Source organism: Salvia splendens, chromosome 2, assembly GCF_004379255.2.
Source record: "Salvia splendens isolate huo1 chromosome 2, SspV2, whole genome shotgun sequence".
NCBI classification, from domain to species: Eukaryota; Viridiplantae; Streptophyta; class Magnoliopsida; order Lamiales; family Lamiaceae; genus Salvia; species Salvia splendens.
In genome coordinates, this window is record NC_056033.1 from 15,574,957 (window position 1) to 15,599,368 (window position 24,412).

The 24,412-nt window shown below is 40.7% G+C and overlaps 3 protein-coding genes across 3 annotated transcripts; 1 reads left to right on the top strand and 2 right to left on the bottom strand.

The window, feature by feature from the left end:
• Positions 1-2,687: 2,687 nt before the first annotated feature.
• Positions 2,688-4,667, top strand: LOC121761905 (peptide-N4-(N-acetyl-beta-glucosaminyl)asparagine amidase A-like). Its single transcript, XM_042157617.1, has one exon. The coding sequence runs from the start codon at positions 2,744-2,746 to the stop codon at positions 4,502-4,504; it is 1,761 nt and encodes a 586-aa protein (XP_042013551.1). The 5' UTR covers positions 2,688-2,743; the 3' UTR covers positions 4,505-4,667.
• A 6,566-nt stretch (positions 4,668-11,233) lies between these two features.
• LOC121790000 (eukaryotic translation initiation factor 2 subunit alpha homolog) lies at positions 11,234-14,705 on the bottom strand. Its single transcript, XM_042188309.1, has 7 exons — positions 14,195-14,705; positions 12,532-12,588; positions 12,344-12,430; positions 12,111-12,257; positions 11,898-12,002; positions 11,659-11,757; positions 11,234-11,535 (listed from the first exon to the last, which is right to left on the bottom strand). Exons 1-7 carry the CDS (start codon positions 14,576-14,578, stop codon positions 11,383-11,385), a joined length of 1,032 nt encoding a protein of 343 aa, XP_042044243.1. The 5' UTR covers positions 14,579-14,705; the 3' UTR covers positions 11,234-11,382.
• Positions 14,706-17,426: 2,721 nt separating this feature from the next.
• LOC121761912 (multiple inositol polyphosphate phosphatase 1-like) lies at positions 17,427-22,472 on the bottom strand. The gene is made up of 11 exons (XM_042157628.1): positions 22,271-22,472; positions 21,792-21,879; positions 20,954-21,241; positions 20,440-20,598; positions 19,914-20,054; positions 19,773-19,829; positions 19,423-19,561; positions 18,521-18,625; positions 18,242-18,435; positions 18,046-18,087; positions 17,427-17,963 (listed from the first exon to the last, which is right to left on the bottom strand). The coding sequence occupies exons 1-11, from the start codon at positions 22,384-22,386 to the stop codon at positions 17,814-17,816; spliced, it is 1,479 nt and encodes a 492-aa protein (XP_042013562.1). The 5' UTR covers positions 22,387-22,472; the 3' UTR covers positions 17,427-17,813.
• Between the last annotated feature and the right edge of the window lie 1,940 nt (positions 22,473-24,412).

Sequence of the window (24,412 nt, forward strand, 5' to 3'; positions counted from 1 at the left end):
ATTCAATATTATTATTTATTTGTTAAAACCTAAATTGAGATGAGTTTTGGGTTTTAAGCTATTTACTTACTCCAAGGGAATTTACAAATTACAATAGTGGGCTATGGCATCACTCAGGCTATCATCCACTATTGCAGGTGTTTGCCCCAAGCCCTCGCCCTAGTCGTCCGCCCTTCACATGGTCCGCGCCCTTTAGACCACGTTTATTGGTGGTATGTGGTCGACCGCCACGTCAATGGCAATTCAAAAAAAAGAAAATTATTTCAATTGGTCTCTCTCTCACCTTGAACACAGTTGCATTTCATACGACCAAATACCGTTGGTTGCCCTCTTTATCAACCAATGAGATTGTGCCAAATGGCACAATCTCATTGATTGATATTTTTTTAATTTCTATATCTTTAATATATTATATTAAAAATTTATGCCAAAATTCATAATTTTTCTTCCTCTATAAATAGAGACCACATTTGCTTTAGTTTTGCATACAAAAAACATTATCTTTTCTACTCCTATAATCTTTCTTGTTTGATAGAATTTCATGAGTACTTTTTAGTTTCCGTTGTTGCTAACTATGGAGGACGATGAGAATAATATATTCTCCGATTCCCCAAATTTCTATCATTCCCAAAACTTCAACCCCTCCCAAAGTTATAATCATTCTCAAGATTATTGAGTTTTTTCTAAATTTTACTGTGCAATAATAAATATTTTATGTACTAATATTGTTATTATTAAAAATTAATATAAAATAAATATATAATGGAGTGGTTGGGTTGTTATTGATAAACTATCAAAAATGGTGTGGTTGGGCTGGATGAATATTGATGATGTATAAGATGATGTGGAGTAGATAGAAATTAATTAAATATTTAAAAAGTGGGTGGTTGGGTTGGATTTGTTGGTTGCTGATAAACATGATCTTAGGCCGGACGATAGATCGCCCGGGCTATTGTCTGCTATTGCGGGCGTCCGGACGATCCCCCGGCCGATGATTTTGTGATTTTTTTATATACACTGCATTTTCGCCTTGTACTTTTTCGTCTTTTTAATATCACAAAAATTTTCATATTATGGTCTTAAATTTATGTTTATTTTGTTACTTTATTTTGTAGGAAAACAAAAAAATTAAAAAGAAATACCATTACAAAATGGTTGTCAAAAGATAGGGCGGGTTTATACGGCGGCATATAGTCCGGGCTATTACCGGTGTATGAATTGGAAAATAAAATGCTAACATGGTGGACAAAAAATAAAAATGATACAATGTTAACATTTAGGATAACTTGATACTACAAACAAACTATTGTACTAAAAGTTGGGAAACTCATCAAATTTCACAAAATCTATTTATTGGATGTGAGTGTAAAGAATGAACTACAAAAATGATCCTTGGACTATGGGTTTATCTCGTTCATAGTCTCTGGACTTTAAAAATATCGTCAGACATCCTTGGCCTAAGGGTTTATCTCAAAAATGGTCATTTTGGCATTTTTTGAACCGAAAATGCCCTTTTGGGATACTGGGCAATTTGGTCTTTGTAAACTTTTAACTTTTTAAATCTGATATTATTTCAGTGATGTACTGAATCTGATATTATTTCAAAATTATCATTCTTTCTCCTTTTTGGCATCCTTCACTTTGTTTCTTTATTTCAATATTATATTTAATTTTATAAAATTAAATTTTAAATTTAGATTTTTAAATATCAATATATTTTTTGTTAATTATTAAATTATTAAATAACAAAAATTAATAGTTTTAATCAATATTTGATAGTGTCTAATATTTAATCAATACTATATAATTTATATTTATTTATTTAAAAATAATCAAAATTAACTAAAAAATTTAAACAAAAATACTCGTGTATAAATACTTCAAATGGGTAAGTAGTAATAAATAATGGATAGCAAAACACAGACTTATTATAGTACGGAGTATAATGTTTTGATAAAAAGGTTTTCAAAAAATATAAAAATGAACTAACTTTGTGGGATGGACAAAAATGACAAAAAAAGACTATGTTTTTTGAATGGATGGAGTATAATAGAATAATAGCAATCTCAAATTTTTAGTCAACTTTATAATATTTAATCACACGCAATTATAACAACGGAACGAATGCTAAGTAGAATAGCTCTTATTTTTCCATCATGATTCATATTATTTATTTGTACTTCTTCAATTCAGCTAAATATTATATTAAATAATAAAAATTAATAGTGTTGATCAATATTTATAGTGGCCATGAATTAATAGTTTTAATTAAAAAATTTATTTATATTTAAAATTTTAATTTTTTAAAATTAAATCTAATATTGAAATAAAGAAATAAAGTGAAGGATGCCAAAAAGGAAAAAGAATGATAATTTTGAAATAATATCAAATTTAGTACATCAATGAAATAATATCAGATTTAAAAGTTAAAAGTGTAAAAAGACCAAATTGTCAAGTACCCTAAAGGACATTTTTGGTTTAGAAAATACCTAAATGACCATTTTTGAGATTAACCCTTAGTCCAAAGATGTTTAACGATATTTTTAAAGTTTGAGCGAGATAAATCCATAGTTTAGGAACCATTTTTGTAGAGTTCAAAATTATCAATCTTGTTGATGATGCAAACGTTGAATCGTATAGGAAAATACAAAAGAATAAAGAAGAACAGTTATGCACTTGTATATGAATTGAATTAATACTCTTCCCATCTTCAATTTCTCAGCAACAAAATCAAAAAACAAAAATGCATTTATCTATCCTCCTCCTTTCAAGCCTCCTCCTCCTCCCTCTCTCCGGCGCCTCCCCACCGCCGTTCCAGCACCACCCGTTCCCCAGGACCCGCCGCTCCGCCTCCCCCCAACCCCAAAAACTAATCGAAGTCACCCGCCCCCTCCCCTACGACTCCCTGACCCCCGCCTGCAGCCTCCCCCTCTTCACCCACAGCTTCGGCAACACCTACAATCTCCCCCCCGCCGCCGCTAACTACTCTTCCCCCCTCGACTGCACCTGGTCCAACGCCGTCCTCCAATTCTCCGGCGCCTCCAATGGCTCACAATACGACCGCATCTCCGCCATCTGGCTCGCCGGCACCGAGCTCCTCCGCACCAGCACCCCCGAGCCCACCCCTCACGGAATCTCTTGGACCTTCCGCAAAGATATCACCCGCTACTCCTTCCTCCTCCGCTGCTCCAACCTCACCCTCTCCGTCATGCTAGAGAACATCGTCGATGACACATACACCGGCATCTTCCACATCAACATCACCTTCCTCTTCTACAACATCAGAAAATCCCCAATCTCAAGCCCTAGAAAACTCATACGCAATTTTCCCACTGCGTCGCTCGAATTGGACCAAATCCCCGCCGATTTGATCATCCCGGTGTCGGCCGCAGGGCAGGAAGGGTTCTGGTTCAGAATCCAGAGCGAGAACGACGCCGTTTCCAGAGAGATTCAAATCCCTAGCAACACGTACAGAGCAGTGATCGAGGTCTACGTCTCCGCCCACGGTGACGACGAATTCTGGTACTCAAACCCGCCGGATTACTACATCGAGAGGAACGGATTGAACATCACGCGCGGCCACGGCGTCTACCGCGAGGTTCTCATCAAGCTCGACGGCGATGTCGTCGGATCGGTCCTCCCCTTCCCCGTCATCTTCACCGGCGGCATAAACCCCCTGTTTTGGGATCCAATCGTCGCAATCGGCGCTTTCAACCTACCTTCCTACGAAATCGAGCTCACTCCGTTTCTAGGCACGCTGCTCGACGAAAAACCGCACAATTTCGGATTCGGAGTCGCCGAATCGATCCCCTTCTGGCTCGTCGACGCCAATCTGCACCTTTGGCTGGACGACGGCCCGGTGCGCGTCACCGCCGGGAAGATCAAGTACAAAAACCCTAACAGTCGCATCCAGCGCGAATCCAGCTTCGCGAAGCTCGACGGCAAATTCAGAACGGTAGGACAGAGGGATTCGGAATCCTCCGGCTGGGTGCACTCGAGCGCCGGAAACCTAACCACGCGCGCGATCACGAAGCTGAAATTCGACAACGAGGTCAGCTACAGGAGCAACGGCACGATCGCGAAGGTCGAGCACGAGGTGACCGTGCAGAAGCAGATCGAGATCTCGATGGCGTCCTCCGGCACGGTGGCGACCTCAAGCGTGGACTCGAAGTACCCGCTGATGCTGAAAACGGCGACGGCGGCCGGATCTGAGGCGGGGAATTACGAAATGTCGACGGATCTGGAGGTGTCGTACGAGGAGGAGAAGAAGATCGATCATTTCGAGAGTCAATTGAAGAACAAGCAGAAGTGCAAGGGGTGGATGTTCGTGCAGGGACACGACGTGGTCTCTGGCAGCGGCGCCACGTCGCAGAGTTACGCAGTGCAGGATAGCCACAGCTGCTATAATCGGAAGATATCGGCGAATGAAGGCGCCGTGGTTAGCGACGCCGAGAATTTCCTCTGCGGTGGTAGGGGTGTTTCTGGATCTCGATCATCTGATTAGAATGAATTCAATGTGCTTTTTGTGTTTATGGTTTGATAATGTGTGAGTCTTTAGCATTTATTTTTTGTTTTTTTTTGGATTTGTAAGATTTTGATTTGGATTTGGATTTGGATTTGGATTTGGATTTAATGTCATTGAGTTTAATTATTTTAAACTCATTTAATTACTTGGAAACTAGATTAAATAAGGAAATTCAATCGCCTGAAAAGTAATGAAATTAGATGATTTAATTAAATCAGGATATTGATTTTTCTTTTGTCCAATTAACTTATTTTGAGATTAATTAAATTAAGAGATTTGATTACTTTAATTAGCTCAGAAAATTTAATTACTTTTAAAAAAATTTTAAGCATACTTAAATCAAGCTATTTCCGTACTATCCATATTACGGCAATTAAGAGCATCTCCAATGGCGATGAGTGGACAGGCTAGCCGATTCCCGGCACTGGCCGGTCCGCTCGCCGAACCATTGGAATCGGCGAGCGCCATTTCGGCGAAAAAATCGGCGATCCGACGCCGATTTTCGGGCGCTGGCCGATCCGAGCGGATCGGCCGGCCGCCATTGTAGGCTCCCGATCGACGAGCGATCGGCCAGCTCAAATTTTTTAAATATTTTTCAAAACACTAGATATACACGATTTGCACGTCATTTTCATTCGCACCACTTGTTTTAATGAGTTTTCTCTCCATTAATTCTGTACAAGAGCAACAACGTGAAATGAGTAACGCGAGTGGTAGTAGTGGTGGTAGTGGTGGGGATGCTGAGGAGTACGTACGGCAAATGAACGAAGAGTTGGAGGCCTATACGTCCCGCGAGATAAACCGGTTGATACAAAGGGCGGCCTTGCAGCCGGCGGTACCTCGACCTCCACCCGTTGTCCACCGACGAACAGTGATTGATCGGGATCACGTAACTGCACATCAGCGGCTATATGAAGACTACTTTGCGGAGGAGCCGCGGTTTGGGGCGCCTCTTTTCAGGCGGCGTTTTACGATGCGTAGGCAGTGTTTATGCGTATCTTTGATGCTTTGGAGCGTCGATATTTGTGTTTCCGGTTCAGGTACGATGCGGCTGGCAGACCCGGCCACACACATATATAAAAGTGCACTGCGGCAATCAGGCAGTTGGCCTACGGAGGCGCGGCAGACATGTGGGACGAGTACCTCCACATCGGTGAGACGACTGCCCTGGATTGTCTGAAGTATTTCTGTCAGGGCGTCATTGAAATATTCCGTGATCAATATCTTCGAAGCCCTACCCCTGAAGAGTGCCAGGATCTGATGCAGATGCACGGGGAGAAGCATGGGTTCCCCGGGATGTTGGGCAGCATAAATTGTATGCATTGGGAGTGGAAGAACTGCCCCGCTGTCTGGAAAGGGTTCTACACGACCGGCTACAAGGGAAAGAATCCCACTATGATCCTCGAGGCCGTAGCTGATTACCGGCTGTGGATTTGGCATACATATTTTGGGGTAGCCGGGTCGAACAACGAAGGTCCTCAACTCATCGGCCCTTTTCAACGAGCAGTGCCACGGAGTCGGTCCGGCCATCAGTTTTATCTCCAATGGTAACCAGCATGATATGGACTACTACTTGGCGGATGGGATATACCCTAGGTGGCCCATCTTTGTGAAGACGATCAGATGCGCATCAGATGAGAGGAAGACCTACTTTGCGGAACGGCAGGAGTCGACGCGCAAGGACGTGGAGCGCGCATTTGGTGCGCTCCACTCTCGATGGGCGGCAATTAGGGGTCTAACGCGTTTGTGGCATGTCGACTGCATTACTGATATAATGTACGCTTGTATTATCCTGCACAACATGATTGTCGAAGATGAAGGTGTACAACTGACTAGTTGGGCCAATGACGATGCTAATGAAGCCGGCCCAAGCCACGATGTGGCCGCCCCCAACGTACGAAGGGGGGTACCTCACGATGAAGTCGGCTGCCTCAAGGCACATGCCGACATGCACAAGTGGATGCTCATAATCGACTCCTAAAGAATTTAATTGAAGAGTTGTGAGCGCGGAGGACTGCACATCGTTAGATTTTTTTAATTAATGTTCTTTTTTTTAATTAATGTTCTTTTTTAATTTAAATATTATTATTGAATTTTTCGTATCTGTGTCGTAAATTTAATTCCGTATTTTGTGTGATTGTTAATTATTTGTTTTTTATAATTTTGTTTATTGTGGCTAGTAAGCTTGTCCAGTTACTTGTCCTGATGATGTGACAGGAGGAGTTTTTAGTACTAATAATGTAGCAGGAGGAGTTTGTAGCTAGCCTATGGTTAACTGACCCGTCACCATTATGGATGCTCTTGCACATCGATAAATTCCCCAAACGCAACACGTGCTTGGGACCCATTTAAAAGCTATCCCTCCAGAATTTGAATAAGCTTTTCAGAAAAATAATTCACATGTTTTCACTATGTCAGAAAAATAAATCACATCACAAATGTATATAGGGCCCAAAAATTCGTCCTTCCAAGTTTTGGTAAGAATGTCTGCGGACACTTCAATAGCCCCGCTCATTTTTTTTTGTTTACAACCCCATTTTATTGTTCACAGTCTTAAAAATTTGTTTCCGCTATTATGATAGACACTTCCAATAGCCCCTAAATTTTATAATCAATTTTCATTTAAAAATGTTTTTAGTTTCAATCAAGTATAATTAAAATTATCGCACTGTAAATAATTAGAAAACGAGGTAATTGAGACCGAATATTCGTTGTATTGAAAATGGTAAAATTATACAACGAATATTTAAAATAAAATACAAATAAAAACTCCGTCACCGTCTACTCGGTGTCGGAGTCGGCTTCCTCATCTTCTTCTTCTTCTTCTCCTCCTCCCTCGCTGCTGCCGGCCGCGGTTGCCCCAGGAGCATCATCAGCCAACCCTAGACGACGCTCAATCCGAGTGATGAGCTTCTGATATATATTTCTTATGTACGGGTCATCGGTGGCTAGGTATTTGCTGCAGACGTCTTGCAGTTGTTGCATCAACTGCACATCTAGGTTCTCCCTCAAGACCTCGTGGGGACCAGGAACCATGGGCTGTGGGATTGGGGCGGGCTGCGAGATGCGCGATCCAGAAGCGGCCGACGATAGGCGGCGGGCAGGACCTCTGGCGCTGCGGATAGAGGCCTGTTGTCCGGCCGTCTTCGCCTAGTGTGTGTAGCGGCGGGCTCTTCGACTTGCTCGTCGTTCTGCGAGCCGCTTCCGCTGCTGTAGTCCCCGGCAAGGTTGTGTCTTGTATGCTTCGGCTCAGGAGCTCCAGTGACCTCTTGCGCGCAGATGTCCTTGAATTTCGGACAATCCGCGAGGACTAGATACTCCTCCCACATTGTAAACTTCGGCTAGCCCTCCGTGTTGTATTGGCCCATCGACAGGGCCTTTACGTCTGCTTTGCTTCGGCCGCTCTTAGCGTGAAGAAGGTTGTTCTGGTATATGCTCGAGAACCGCTTGGTAACCGGAAGAATCCTAGACCACTTTTTGCGGATCTGTTCTGGGTCGCGCTCTCGGGCGCCGGCAGGTTTGAACTCGTTGTATGCCATCAGGACGTGCCTCCAAAAGCTCCCCTCGGTCTGATCGGTGCCCACTATGGGGTCCAATGTGATGGCATCACATGCCCTCGCCACGACAATGGACTCCGCTTTGGTGTAGAGCTTGCCCCGTTTGGAGCCCTCGCCACCGCCATTGCCGACGCCGCTGCCCGAGCCGCCACCGGCGCTGTCCGAGCCACCGCCACCGCGGCCGCCATATCTACCGCCACCGCCACCGGCGCCGCTTCGGGTCGGAACGGGCGTTTCCACCCCGTGCTGCAGGCGTATCCGGGACGCCGGAACTGAGCAGACCCATTATGGTATCCAGTGCGTCTTGATCTGCTTCGGTGTAAGGAGATTGGCTGGATAGGAAAGAGGACTCCGGACGCGGCTGGATAGGAAAGGGGACGTCGGAACTGAGCAGACCCATCATGATAAGCATTATGCGTCTTTGAACCACGCATAACCCTTGTGCGTCATTAACGAAAGACGCATAAGGGTTGTGCGTTTCATTAATAACGACGCATAACTCTTATGCGTCACTCCTCCATTCGGAATAAATCTAATCTCCTTCATTAAAATGGAATTCCATTAGTGGGCTATAACAAAAAAGAAAGAACTCGAATTTTCACTACACTCGAGCCAGCTTCCTTATTTATTTGCGCCACCTCTGTCATTGTAACTTTGCTCGAAATAAGAGATATTACCCTTTCCACACTAAGAGCATCTCCAATGCCGGCGTCAAAATCGCGACGCTGATTTTTCGCCGACGCCGGTTCTGACGCCGAACCATTGGAACCGGCGTCGGCGAACTCGGCGTCAAAATCGGCGTAGCCATGCCGATTCGCGCGATGACGCCGGTTCCGACGCCGATCCTCACGGCGCCATTGCGGGTCCCGGATCGGCGTCAAACCGGCGTCAGATTTTATTTTTTATTTTTTTTTCTATTGAAAACACTATATATACGCGCTTTGAACGTCATTTTCATTCGCACCACTTGTTTTAACGAGTACTCTCTCTCTACCTTACTTTCTGTACAAGATCAATTTAAGAAATGAGTAATGCTGGTGGTAGTGGTGGGGATGCGGATGAGTACGAGCGTATGCTGAACGAAGAGCTAGATGCCTATACGAGCCGTGAGGTTGATCGATGGATGCAGAGTTATATGCAGCCGGCGGCACCTCGCCCACGACCAGTTGTCCACCGTCGACAAGTGGTTGATCGTGATCATGAAGCTGCACATCAGCGCCAGTTCACAGATTACTTCGCAGAGGAGCCGCGTTTTAACGCCAACCATTTCAGGCGTCGTTTTAGGATGAGGCGGGACTTGTTTATGCGTATTGTTAACGCTTTGGAACAGCGATATCTGTATTTCCGCTTCAGGCACGATGCGGCTGGCAGACCCGGTCACACCCCTATTCAAAAGTGCACTGCGGCAATCAGGCAGTTGGCCTACGGCACGGCGGCAGACATGTGGGACGAATACCTCCACATCGGTGAGACGACTGCCATCGAATGTATGAAGTATTTCTGTCAGGGCGTGATCGAAGTATTCGGTGATCAGTATCTCCGAAAGCCTACCCCCGAAGATTGCCGGAATCTGCTGCGGATGCACGGGGATCAACATGGGTTCCCGGGAATGTTAGGCAGCATAGATTGTATGCATTGGGAGTGGAAGAACTGTCCCGCTGCCTGGAAGGGGTTTTACACGACCGGCTACAAGGGAAAAAATCCCACGATGATCCTCGAGGCCGTAGCTGATTACCGGTTGTGGATTTGACATGCGTATTTTGGGATAGCCGGTTCGAACAACGACCTAAACGTCCTCAACTCGTCGCCCCTTTTCAACGAGCAGTGCCAGGGCGTCGGTCCGGCCATCAGTTTTGTCGCCAACGACAACCAGCATGATATGGGCTACTACTTGGCGGATGGGATATACCCTAGGTGGCCCGTCTTTGTGAAGACGATCCGGTGCGCATCAGATGCGAAGAAGGCCTACTTTGCGACGCGGCAGGAGTTGGCGCGAAAGGACGTGGAGCGCGCATTTGGTGTGCTTCAGGCTCGATGGGCTGTAGTTAAGGGACCAACGCGTTTGTGGAATGTCGACTGCATTGCTGATATACTGTACTCCTGTATTATCATGCACAACATGATTGTCGAAGATGAAGGTGTACAACTGACTGATTGGGCCAACGACGATAATGAGGCCGGTCCAAGCCACGGCGTCGCCACCGCCAACGTACGAGGTGGGGTACCTCACGATGAAGAAGCCCTCCTCCAAGCACATGCCGACATGCGTCAGACGGAGGCTCATATTCGACTCCAAAAGGATTTAGTTGAAGAGTTGTGGGCGCGGAGGATTGCAAGGCGTTAGTTTTTATGTAAATTTATGTAATTTTTTTAAATGTATTTTTTTTTAATTATTGTACTTTTTGAAATTTTAATAGTATTATTCAATTTAAATGTATTTGTCTCGTAAATTAAATTCCGTATGTTGATACGATTGTAAATTAAATTATATAATTGTTATTAGTGATGTGGATATGTAGTGTGAAGGCTATGTGAGGGCTATTTGATGTCCAGTTGATGTGGCAAGCTGATGTGGCAGGAGAATTGTAGTGCTGATGATGTGGCAGTGTGAAGGCTATGTGAGGGCTATTTGACGTCCAGTCTTACTGGAGATGCTCTAACTCTTTCCCTCTTAAAAATGAACCCACATTTCTTTTTCTAAATTTGCCAACATCCTACACCGAAAATCGTGCACCATTGCACCCCACTACTCAACGCAATCTTTGAGCTGATATTGGATCTTCAATTAATCATGCACTTTGAAATTGAGTAAAGAACGTGAAAAATGATACTCCCTCCGTCCCACTCAAGTTCTCCATCTTTCTTTTTTAGTTTGTCTCACTCAAAATGTCAACTCTATATTTGAAAAATGAATCCCTATGTCATCTCTCATCGTTAAAATGTTCAACTATATTTTTCTCTATACTCACTCCATCTAATAACTCATAAAATTTCATGTCAAGTATTCTGTAAATAGCATATTCATACATTGTTACGAAAGAGGAGTGTTGGATTTACTTAAACATTTGACCAACGATATCCATATAAACAATCAAGCACCAAAGGAAAACCTACATAGTATATTGCGATTCAGAATTATATGATAAAAAAATGGTTATCAGCTATAGTAGTAGTGCATTGAAATAAACAGGTGGAGAATTTAACACGGAGCTATTAGATCAAGGTTGAAAAATTGGGGAAGAGACTAACAAAAATGTTGACAAATTCCATATTTGAAAAGATACAAGGAAAGGAAAAAGTTTACTCTATCCCCATTCTCGAATTCTCGAGGTCGATTTCACCCATCCCAGTATCTTCTTCCTCTTCACTGTCTTCATCGCCACTGACCTCCTCATTTTGCTGTCCTAGCTTAGCCATATGTTCTGCAAGTAACTTGTCCTCCCGTTCACTCACCTGAACAGAATCATACTCGTCAAGTACATACATAGACATCGATAATAAGAGCAGACCATTTTGATCTATCATGAGAGTTAAATTTCAATATTCATATCAGATGTATAGTGATTTATTCTTTACCGCTCGTGGTGGTTCCTTAACAGTGAGTTTTCCTTTTTGGCGTTCAATCTCTTCAGTGCAAGCTTGAATTGCCTTGGTAAGGACTGCAATTCCTTGCTCCTAACATTATAAAATAAAAACAAGTATTTAGAATCATACAAAATCCATTTTAGTTCACAAAGATATTATTTCATCATTACATAAAATAAGCTGGCACTGTCAAAACTTTAAAAGACATGCTTAGGAATATTAGTGATTACCTTGTCAAGAGTCTGGGTGGTAAGTACATAAGCTGGAGCTGCAACAAGTTTCATTTTAACCGGACAATCATCATTGCCAGCAGCTTCAGCTTTACGCATTGCTTCCTGTGAACTTCTACACAAATCAGTACTTTCGCCAAAGAAGTTTTGCTTTGAGCTTGATGCATAATAATTGAACAAGAAAATGAAAATGAGTTAATGAAGGATGAAGACCTTTATGTGCAGAACACCATCAAACTGAAAACATTTCATTTCAATATCTGCACGAATCTTCAAGGGTTGAGGCGTCATTCTTCTCCTAATATTTTTAACTAAAGCATCTTTCACTTCTTCAGATATTGCAGGAACCACTTTCTTCACCTAGAAGAATAACCACTTGCAAACGGTCATAAAAAACTGATGGAAGACTGATGATAAATGCAAATCTAAATGTGAATTAACACTACCTCTTGTCCATCAGGACCAACTTCCGTGATTTCCCGAGTGAGGGAATCAAGAACTGAGTCGGGGTCGGTAACCATCACTTTAAATGCCTGCATTTTTATACAGACAATTACTGGATAATAGTAATAAAATTGCTACAAGAGGCAGGAATTTATAAACATAAATTTTTATATAGTATATGAAGTCTCACCTCAAATGCATGCCCATATTTCTTGTACAACGGCCAGCCAACATGGATATAGAGATCCTACCACAATATACATGCCGTTAGTGAAAATGCATGTCAAGATATATCACAAAATAGGATATGAATGTATCTGTGCGTGTAGACAAAACATAGAAAGTACTACCAGAAGAAACTTAAATAGCCATAAAGATACTCTTTTCAACTATTTGGACATGAAACTGTTTTCATATTTACCAAACCATACAGTTCAAGTAGCAGGGAACACATTCCATATCTTACAAGGAACTGAAATTAATAGCACCAATATACAACCAAAAATGTTGACAAAAAACATGTTACAGGTTAAATAGGCACGAACCAAAAATAAAAATTATCTTTCTGCAGATAATATTATGTCTACCTTCATAGATAGGTCATCATTCCAAGTTCCAACGCACTTGGAATTAGCATGTGAAACTCACGAGCTTTATTAATTGCAATACTTATCATGACCATCACAAACAATGTATGAATGTCAAGTATCCATTAAAACCTCATAAAATGTTGGAGTTATAAAATAGAATACACCTTCATTGAAGCTTGAAGCCTTGAAGACAAGTTATGTTTCAATTAATATAAAACAAAATCCAGAAAAAGAACTGGTGCATAGGACACTAAGTGATGCAGCAAAAGAAACAGATCTGCAGTTTTGTCCACTTTTTTCCATCACAAACTTCTTCCACTAGTTTTCTTCTCGTTATCCATTTCTCTACCAAACTTCTTTATAATATACTCACTCCGTTCCATAGTAATAGAGTTATTTTGCCATTTTGATATCTTCTATAGTAATAGAGTCATTTCTCTTTTTTAGTAAAAGTCAACACATTTTTCCACACCTACTTTACTCTCTCTTACTTTTTTCTCTCTTATCTCTCCACCTTTTTCATTTTCCACTTTATTCTCTCTTTACTTAACTCACCTAACACAATTTTTCTTTATCTCCGTGCCGAAAAGAAATGCCTCAATTACTATGGAACGGAGGGAGTATTATTTTAAAACAGTATCAAAGATTGAACTACATTAGTTATTGAGTAGTCAGCCAATCTTGTCTTCACTCAAGCAACACATCTTAATATTTCGTGAATCGTGATCTATAATTCTATTAAAACCATCAAAACAGTATATGAGCAGATAATTACCAAACACTGAAACAGAGAACTAGCTACCTAAATCAGTAAGATAAACCACATAAGTCATTTAAGTATTTATTATACAAACATTTCCTGAGACAGTATGATCATACCCTTATGTTGTTCTATTTGAAAAACTAAAATTTTCTTGCAGCATAATCTACTTCCTCGGGACAGAGTAGTTAAAGAAAACTAGCTAAACTCGAAGACGATTGAAACTGACGATAGTAACATTACCATCTAACATGGTTAATTCAGTAACACAATTTCTCAAATTAAACCCCTATCAAATCATTTGAAACAGCTATTATTCATTCAACATAAACCGAGATTTTCTGAAACAAATTAACGGGATATTTGCAAGCCCTAGTTCAGCTCTTGGGATATTTTACAGAAGACAAAGCAGAACCATACCTAATCACTTCCTTTGCTGAATTATAACATAGAAATACGAGAAATTAAGATTCCAAATACGAATCGCCAAAAGAAAAACAAACCTCAAGATCAACGCTCATGGTCTCAGCAACATGCCTCATGATCGAATGCACAAGCTTACTCTTGTTGAACCTCTCCTCGCAGCCCTGGATGTCCTCCTCGGAGACGCGGCGCTTGCTGAGATCAATATAGCCCTTCTCCTTATCGACACGGAGCACCATGACAGGCTCGATGCGGCCAACCTTGATGAGGCTGCTGATGCTCCGAATGCGGCGGCGGGAGAGCTCGGAGAAGAGAATCATTCCCTCGATGTTGTTGTACTCGAGGAGTGAGACGTAGGCGCCGCTGTCGGCCATGCTCTTGACCTGAATCATCACGGCCTGGTCCACCTCCGGGTATTTGGCCTCGTACATCCGGCACTCCAGATTCGGCCCGTTTGTCGCCATAGGAACGGGTCGGATCTTATCGCGGCCGAGATTAGGGAATTAGGGTTTCTGAGAAATGGGGGTTTTGGACTTTGGTTACAGAGGGGAAAGTCGAGCAAGAGGAAAGAGAGATTCTTGGACTAAAGACAATATATTTTTATAGCGCGATAAAATGGGGTTTATCGAATCTTTCATTTCAAAAAACGATAAAAAAATTCCACTACTAGAATATCTATTTTTGAAGATAACAAAAACTGTCTGAACTATGACTTTATTTTATCAACACTCCCTAAATTTTAATCTCTGAATTTAAAGTTTATTTCACCGTAGTTCTTTTGCATTTTTGATCACCAATTTCACCTGAAAATACCCCCAAAAATAAGATGGACTTTTTTATCCTCACAATTTCACCTTTTAATACTAGTCAAATATATTTGCCCTGGACTTGTTCTTGCAAAATTCAAAGAATCCAACAAACCCAACAAGATATGAAACAACAAAATTGTGGAAAATGAAGAAGATAAAACTATTATAATTTAGATAGATGCTTGGAACAGATAAACCTTCTACAAAACAATGAAGATAACCTAAGACAACTTTTACTAAAGCAAAAATCTAAGGGCTCTACAAAACTAGCAACGCAAGAACAAGTAAAGCATACCTTGAGCATACCTTAACATTCAACCTAAGCCCGACAATAGATTGGAATGCAACAGCAAGAGATTTTGATAGATCTTCAAAAATGAAAATGGGTGCAAATTCAAGTTGTCATGAAATGAATCCTAGCAAGAGTCTTTATACTCTAGGTTTAAGAAGAGCAAAACAAAAAAAATAGAAGTCTAAAAGCTATTCCATCAAAAACGCCCAATCGAGCGATTTAATCCTAGCCAAATCGTCCGGTCGGGTGAACTTTCTGGACTCCAATGTTCAAAACAGTTAACAGTCAGAACGCCCTATCGTGCGTTTTGCTCCTTGGAATTCGCCTAGTCGCACATTTCTTTCTGGACTACGCGGCTTTCGTAAGACGACCATAACTTCCTCATTCGGGCTCCGATTGAGGCGTGTAAGGTACCTACACAAAGTTCTTTCGACGATGAAGAAATGGTCATCTTAGAAGAGCATTTTGACACCATCTTGATAGGCGTATTGACGTTTGAAACAAACCCCTTCTCCATTTGGTTCATTGGATGCCTTCACTCCTTCTATTGATTTGGTGCTTCTCGGATTCGTATCACACTTTTCAAACTCAATCTGATATTATTTCAAACTACTTGCCCTGCGGGCTGCGTGCAATATTATTTTTTAGTACTGAATCCGATATGCATGCACGTACTAAATCTGATACTCTCTCTATCCCGCCACAAGTGATGGATTTCTTTTGGACACGAGATTTAAGAAAATGATATACATTGAGTTAAAGTGGAGACAATAAAGTATGAGAGAGGAAAAAGTAAGAGAGATAAAGAAAGAATAAAGTAAGAAATAGAGAATAAAGTAAGAGAGTGAGAATAAAGTAAGAGAGGGTTAAAGTTTAGTTTTTTGTTAAAAAGGGAAATTGATCACTTGTGATGGGACAACCCAAAATGAAAAGTTGATCACTTGTGGTGGGACGGAGGAAGTATTATTTTAAATGTGCCTGCACTTCATGCTTGCGATATTATTTTGTACCACTAAATCTTATGTGCAAATCATTACTAAATATGATATTATTTCAAACATATGAATGAACCACTCTTTAGCGGCATATACAATTTTTCGTAGTCAAATCGGAGCCACCTAAAGAAGAAGAAGAAGAAGAAGAAGAAGAAGAAGAAGAAGAAGAAGAAGAAGAAGAAGAAGAAGAAGGAGGGTTTATTTCATCGGCGATCCTTTTGCAATTTTTAGTACAATTTCTTCCGAAAATTCCCCCAAAAGTGAGATGGACATTTTTGTCCATTTACAATTTTACCTTTTCAATATGATATTATTTCAAACTACTTGCACTGTGTGCAATATTATGCGTGCAATATTATTTTTTAGCATTGAAACTGATATTATTTCAAAACTATATTCTTCTTCCTTATGCCCTCTTCCAATTTTTTTCTCCATAATTTTTAGGAAGATCTTTTTTTTTTTCTCCATAATCCAAGGTGTATGGTGCTGAATCAAATTCTGCATCTATAAATATAGTTGTTGATGTCTTAGTAATAAGAGAAACTGTTAATTATGCTTAATTAACGTCGTTGTATTTTAATTTTTCAGTTGTTGGCTTTAGAATAAGAAGGGGCCTAATTTAATAGAGAAGTAATATTACTCACAACGACGAATGAGTTTTATAAATAGTTATCAATTGATTATTAAATTTTAATTTAAAATTAAATGTTTTTTTATTTTTAATTAAGTAATTCATGATGTTTCTCTTAAAAAAGATTATATTTTTTTGGGGACAAAAATCAATGCTCTTGTAAAAGTTGTTTTTTTTAATGGTTAACTGATTTATTTTATAGTATGTGCATTATTGTACTCTTTATCCTTTAAAAATATAAACTAACTTCATTTTGGTCCATTTCTTAATAATAATTTTTTATACTTTTTAATTTAGAAAACATTTTTTCTGTCTAATTTATTACAGGTAGTTCACTGTGATGGATTTGCACCCACAGATGGGTGCCATCGATGCTCTGTCACTGTTAATATTTCACCATATATGCCAAACATGCCGTCACTTAATTTTGCATATACCATCGTCTACCCCCACCATTTTTGAGCAGCAAACGAAATTTTCCAATTTCATTTCCCTCCAAATTGCTTGTTAAAGTTGAAGCTTGATAGTATTGAAACAAAACTCAGCATAAGTCGGTTGTTTGCACTTGAATTTTGCGAGATTTTGTTAAAATTCAACGAAAGGAATGCTGCATAAAGATGAAAATGATTTTTGTTTTGGGGATTTGGGGGTGAGTCCTGTGTGAACACAGGAACAAAGATTAATTTGACAGAAATTGTCCAATAAATTAGCTCGCCTCGCCTAGCCTCGTTTACGATTCTCTACATGGAAGTTGCGTAGCACAGAGCAAAAATTTACAGCCAGCAGAGCAAGGAAGGAATTCAAAACTGATGAACATCAACATTTGGAAGATCTCAGACCTCAAATCATCAGCATGTTAGTAACTGCACTGCATCTGTCTTATTGGAGTTCTGAGCTTCACATAAACTGTACCTATCACAAAAACTGGTACTACCAAAGTTGTGATGCCAACAATTGTTAAGAGCTGCTCCTCTATAGCTCGTCTTTCTGAGTTCCATTCGTATTGGCTGGAAAAAACCAACCGAGTATTTGCCATAGCTTGTTTGTTGGTGTCGTTGGCAATGATTCCGCACTACAAAGATCGTTGTAGTTATGCTTCAAGTGAGGAGCAGCTATTTTTTCCTGAGGAGATCAAAACATGTGCAGCAATTTAACAAACATTCTTTCTACTATTAAATACGAGTACATAAAAGGCAATCTATACCTTGAACACCTCGAAAGGGCAAAAGTCTGAATCTCCACAACCCTGTACGTGAAATGTAATTTAACATAACTTGAAACAAGAAATAAAAGCTCCCAACAATTTCTTCATAGTTGTTCTCATATTCCATAGCATTCTTATAGTAAAGATGAAGATCTGATGGATTTTAAAGTTGGGAGTAAGACTATGATGCACGTACTGCCATTCGTGTAGGACGTTCGTTGTGCAATACTTGCACAAAGTAATTGCTTGTATTGTTGTTGGCTGGGCAGCTATATAGGACCAGCATGTTATTTCCAGCAAACGGAGCAACTGTGCTACCATGCCATATTCTCGTTTGGGGAGGTTTAGGAGGTAGTTGCAAAGGTTCTTCTCTTAATATTTTATCAAAGTCTGAGAACCCAAAACAGACTAAAGGTCAAACCTAAGCTACAAGCCACCAAAAACTGATAGAAGGGATAAACAATTATCATCTCACCACGTCCATCAAGAAATAGCCCGATCAAACAGGAAAATGGGAGCAGCGTTTCTGCATGAGCGAATCTTAGTTTGGCCATTTCATAGCTCCCAGGAACTAGTCCTTCTATAAATCACAAAAAGGAAAAAAGATTATACATGGAGCTGAGACAGAACTTTGAGGATAGGAGGGGATAGGTGCCAATCCACACTAGGGTATTTTTCCTCTCTCCTTTATCCATTCTGTTTCAGATTTCCGAGTATTTAGAAGAGAGAGATAATAAGTCCGTATAGCATACTTTAAAGGAAATGAATAGAAGTTAAACTTAGTAGTAGCATATTCAATGGATCTTTTTGCTAGTATTTACTGAAAACATGTTTCATGTTGCTTTGTTGTAATCTTTATAACCCAAGACAATGAGAAGAATGAGAAGAAATAGTTATGAGACATGATTTTTTCATATAAGAGATAATACTTCTTGCCGGCATTATTATTAATAAATTCAGAACAAACAGGAGTAATATATAATTGAACAAACAAGTCATTCTTCTATATCTACATTGCAAACTGATAACCTGGTTCTGAAATATTTTTCAGTCAGTATCTTGTAGACAATACAGATAAATGAGGACAATCTATCGTGAACGGTTGAAATACACCCTCCGTCCCACTCAAGATGTCCACCTTTCCTTTTTATGTTTGTCCAACTCAAGATGTCCACTTTCTATATTTGGAAATAAATCTCTCTCCTTTCTCCTTATTAAAATATTCAACTACCTTTTTCCCTCAACTTATCCCACCTAACAACTCCTCCTAAAATCCCGTACCACTCAGGAATGTGGACATCTCGAGTGAGACGGAGGAAGTAGTTAGCTAAGAAATAATTCATGAATTGAGGAAAATGAAAGAAGAGGAAAAAATACCTTCCTTAGCCTTGATAGCTTGCTCCATTGACTGCATAACATCTCCAAGTAAGGGAACTCCCATCCGGTAGTTCAATGAATTACCGTAGCCTTTTACGATGAAAACCTCCAGATCGTCTGTCCATTCTAGTAAACCAACCTACCAAAATTAAGAGGGGGAACATGAGTGAGAGAAAAGGTCAATATAATGTATGATGACAAAAATGGAATTTCTAATGTATTAACGTAATCTAAATATGAAATACATATGGCACTTTTAGATCATAGAAACACTCCATTTGTAAATAGACAATCACAGTAAAACCAAATTATTACTCATCATAGACCGGGAGATAAGGAAGAGTAAGTACCTCAGATGGACTGAACAGGGAACAAGCTTGATCAGTTTTGTTTAATAAAGCAGCTTCCTGCAAGAAAATGCAGCAAATTACATATTTCGTTAAATGTTTACAGAGAGTGGGATGCTGGGTAGAAAATGAGGAATAAATTACCTGTTTGCATAGAAACCATAGAGATGATACATCCTGTCTTGTGAAATTCAGACCCCAGTGTTTCACTAATTCTTTAGTTATTTCATCCAGTATGGGTTCCTTGAGTTTATCAACAGATGGTTCCTGACTTTTCCTGAAAGCCTTGTTCATGTATAAAAGAAAGTTGCCACTTTCAATAATCGCATTGAGTGATCAATAACAAAGTTATAACAGGAAAATCATAATTCATAATTCCTTACCATGTCATGATAATTTACCAGACTTATTGCTTAGTTTAACTTAGACATAAAATTAACCAGGAAAAGCTCATGATGCAAAACATGCTCTGAGATAAAGGACCATCATGTACAGGCCACTGCAAAATGTTGACAAGATACAAAATTCACTTCTACCATTAACATTTATATATTATACTAGTAGTTGACAACCACACAGCTTGAGCTACCATTATATGCAAAAATGGACGACATAATTATAAGTAGCATTGGTGGCAGTAATGTAGGGTCTCCAGAAGATGATATCTTACCTTGTAGTTTTGACAGCAATCATGGAATCTCAACATTATATCACTTGCACGACTTTCACTAATAACTGCAAAAGCTCGATGGTGCCCAGGTCCCAGATTTCCACGGTCACTAAAGAGTCCCATGCCAAATGCCACTGCACTTGCTGAGGCTCGTGAAACCTGATAATAATCCATTGAAGAATATTCAGATATTGATTGTCAGTCTACCAGTTGAAATAGTCATCACTATTAATTTCTGCACACATATACGCACTCCAAAAGTGAACAACAGAAAATACAAATGATATCATGAAGTTAGTTTCCAATATGACTCGATATGACTCACCAATCACAAGATGTTAACATGTCCCTGAGAAAATGAATTAATGTGCCATAAGATCTACAAGCAATTCTCATCTCATGCAAGAGGCAGACTAAAAGAAATGAAATGAATAGTAAACTGAAGTATGCGCCGGAGGCTTCTTTGAAGCATAAGTATAAATAATAAATAAATCATAATTGTCGAACATGATACCTGAGTGGCTCTAATAGGATATATGTCAGGATGATAATCCTCATGAAACAATTGCGGAAATTTTTCTCTGACTCTGATACCGAGCTCATACAGTTCACTTTCTCCTAAGCTAATCAACTCTCCACCTTTATGCTTTCCAGTCCAAGGAGATTTCCATCCCCATAACCATGCAGGTAGTGCACCTGACTTCTTTTCTTTAACATTTTCTAAAAGGACTTCCAAGCGAGTGCCCAATGCATCTAGTAGCTTCATTTTTTTCTTAGTAGGAGCCCGAGTCCCATGTCTTGCCTGCCATAAATAATTAAGCCAAGTCATATTAACTCTTAAGAATCCACGAGCACTAACACACTGTAGAGTGGCGATGAGCCACATTTTCATTATGGATATCTGAAACTAGTAAAACAGGCAACATGATAAAAATTGCTATCGTTCAAAGTAATTATACTTATAATTATCTGTAACTTTAAAATGCTGAGAATTTACATCATATCTATTTCAACTTTGCATTGTCCAATTTTAACAGCCCACGTCTGAAAATGTCCAAGTTTTAGCACTAACAAAGTGTCACATCCTCCTCCCTCCGCCCATAGATGATAAAGAAATTATATGCTCACATGTAGTAAAAAACTAAACTTTCCCATTCATCCGCACTTCAATTAGGCTAAAGTACCTCACATTGAATCACCAATTTAAGCACGACCACCGCTCAGCTTATAAACTTAAACCAAAAGAAAAACACCTTGAATATCACAGTGCCAGAAAAATCTTTGAGTACCACAAATAATGGAAACAGAAAATGAAATACGACGAAGCCGCTGTTACAAAATGTGAGTATTACCACAAGATTTAAGTGAATAGGTTTACACTGATCAGGAACATTTGAAGGAACATATGAATTGTCAGATATTTCCTTCGCTACATGATATCTGCACAGAAGAGACGCCCGTCATTACCTAAGAAGAATGACCTAATAAAATAACAATCATAAATGACCGCTTTTTTTTCTTTGGAAACACGCAAAAAACACATTCCAACTCCGATAAGCTCCTAAATCGTACTCCATATAAATCAAGCTCCCTCTTCCTATGATCAATTCGATGTCGGAAAACTTCACACGAACTCGATCAGTAAGCAAATTCAAAAGAATAAAAAGGGGAAATAAAAAAATTAAACGAGCCTTCCTCATAACCGATACTCGAACACAATATGGTATTTCTCTCACAATTGATCGCAATACATCATTCTTCACGATTTGAAATTGAAACTAATTGAAATTGATAAAGGGAAGGAAAGTTGCAAATTTGAAAATTGAAGGACCTGGTGACAGTGGATAAATGGCGACGAACGTCGAAATCGGAATTGGCGGTGGCTAGAACGGATGCTGCGTGAAAAAATGTAAGTAGGAGTAAAGAAACCATCAGAGGCGCGGCCATGGCTTCTCCAAACCGCCTTGGGTGTTCGAGAACAACCACAAAGTGTCGTTTTAGTTTTGATGTTCCAATTTCGGGAGTTTTTAATTGCTTCTACAAATCTCAATTTCGGGAGTTTTAGTTTCTATTTATATACTTTTATAATTTAATTTGAACATATTGAATTAGTAAAATTTCGGATAATAAAAGTAAAATGAGGCTTTTATTGATAAAAACTCTTCATAACCAGATGAAAAAAGTATTTTTGAAAACAAAAATAGATACGAGTACTATATTTAACCGGAAATGTGATCCAAATTCAGTTGTGGCGACGAAGTGGGAATAAAGCAATTTGAAAGTAATGAAAATTCAGTTATCGTGTTATAATTAACGATAACACGATGCCATTTTTAAATCAAATGTGAATTACGTAGTCCAGAGGACTAATTGTGAATTAGTGACCATATTCCAAAAGACAAATAAAAAAAATCATGGAGTATGTAGTTAGGCAGAGAAAGTCATTACTAAGAGCATCCATAATGGTTATAGCCCAGCCATAGTCTAGCCACAAACTCCTCCTGCCACATCATCAATACTAAAAATCCTCCTGCCACATCAGAAATAGCTCAGCCATAGCCTAGCCATATCATAAATAGCTCAGCCACATCAATAGCCACATCACTAATAACACAATATTAGCCACATCACTAATAACACAATATACGAAATTTAATTTACGAGACATATACGAGAAACATTAATAATACTATTTTAATTTTAAAAAAAAGTACAATAAATTAAAAAAAATAAAATTTTTTTAAAAAAGTACATTAATAAAAAAAAATTACATTCATAATCGAAAAAGTACATTGCTTAAAAAAAATCACACGTCGGCTCCCTCGCCTCCGTCGCCGCCGTCGCCACCGCCACCGCCGCCTCCGTCGCCACTGTCACCGCCGCCTCCGCTGCCACCGCCGCTGCCGCCTCCACGCAGATCGTCATTCATGCTCTCGAGCAATGTGAAGAGAAATCTCTTCTCCTGGGGGTCCGTCGCCGCTCGCCATTCGACTAACGTCTTCACCATCATCTGGCGCGTTTGTTGACGCGCGAAGTACTTGAGATCCTCTGTAGACTGGCGGTCAAAGGGGATGCCGACTGGACCTCCTGGGAACCCCCCTCGCCTCCCGTTGCGCCCGCTTTTGCCCATCGGGGCGAGGTCGGCGGCCGAACGAACGAGGGTTGGGGAGCACCTGGTCCGTCTCGGGAAGGTCGTGGGAACCACCGCTGCTGCCGCTGTAATCCCTGGTATAGTTCAATCATTGCTTCTTCGGCCAGCCAGCGTCGACACCTACTCGGAATTTCTCGGAGTCGTTCAGCACAAGATAGCAGTTCCAGTAGGTGAAGTCCTTATACAACCCGGGCTGGGGGAAGGCTTTCTCCGCTATCCTCCTGCAGTCGTCCTCCGTTTGGCCACTACTCTGCATGCGGAGGGTGTTGGCGTACAAACCCGAAAATCGGGAGACGGCAGCCCTGATTCGGTTCCACGCCTTCCGGCAATCCTCCCCGTTGTGTGGCCTCCCCTCCGGGCAAAATAGCTGGTAGGCTGCTGCTACCTTGCCCCACACGTTGACGATCCTCTGGTTATTAGAAACAAGAGGATCGTCGCAAACACTCACCCACGCCTTTGACAGCGCAACATTCTCCTCGTCCGTCCACCTTCTCCGTATCGTAGGGTCATCCCCACCCGGCTGCGACGACTCCCCGACCTTCTTTCCCTTGCCCTTCTTCTTTGGGGTGCCACTACCCTGCACTGCTCCCCCCGTTTGAACGGGAGTTTCCGGAACTCCGAGACTATCAAACCCCAAATCCGACAACGCAAAATCCCTGCGTCGCCGCTATGCCCCCCGGCGTCCCCTACGTCGCCGAACCTTCCCCGGGTATCATCTGCATATTGGGTGTCCACCCCGGCATCATCTGCATATTGGGTGCCCAACCCCGCATCGCCGGGAACCCCCCCGGCGGACACCCTCCGGTCGGCATCTCGGGTAGC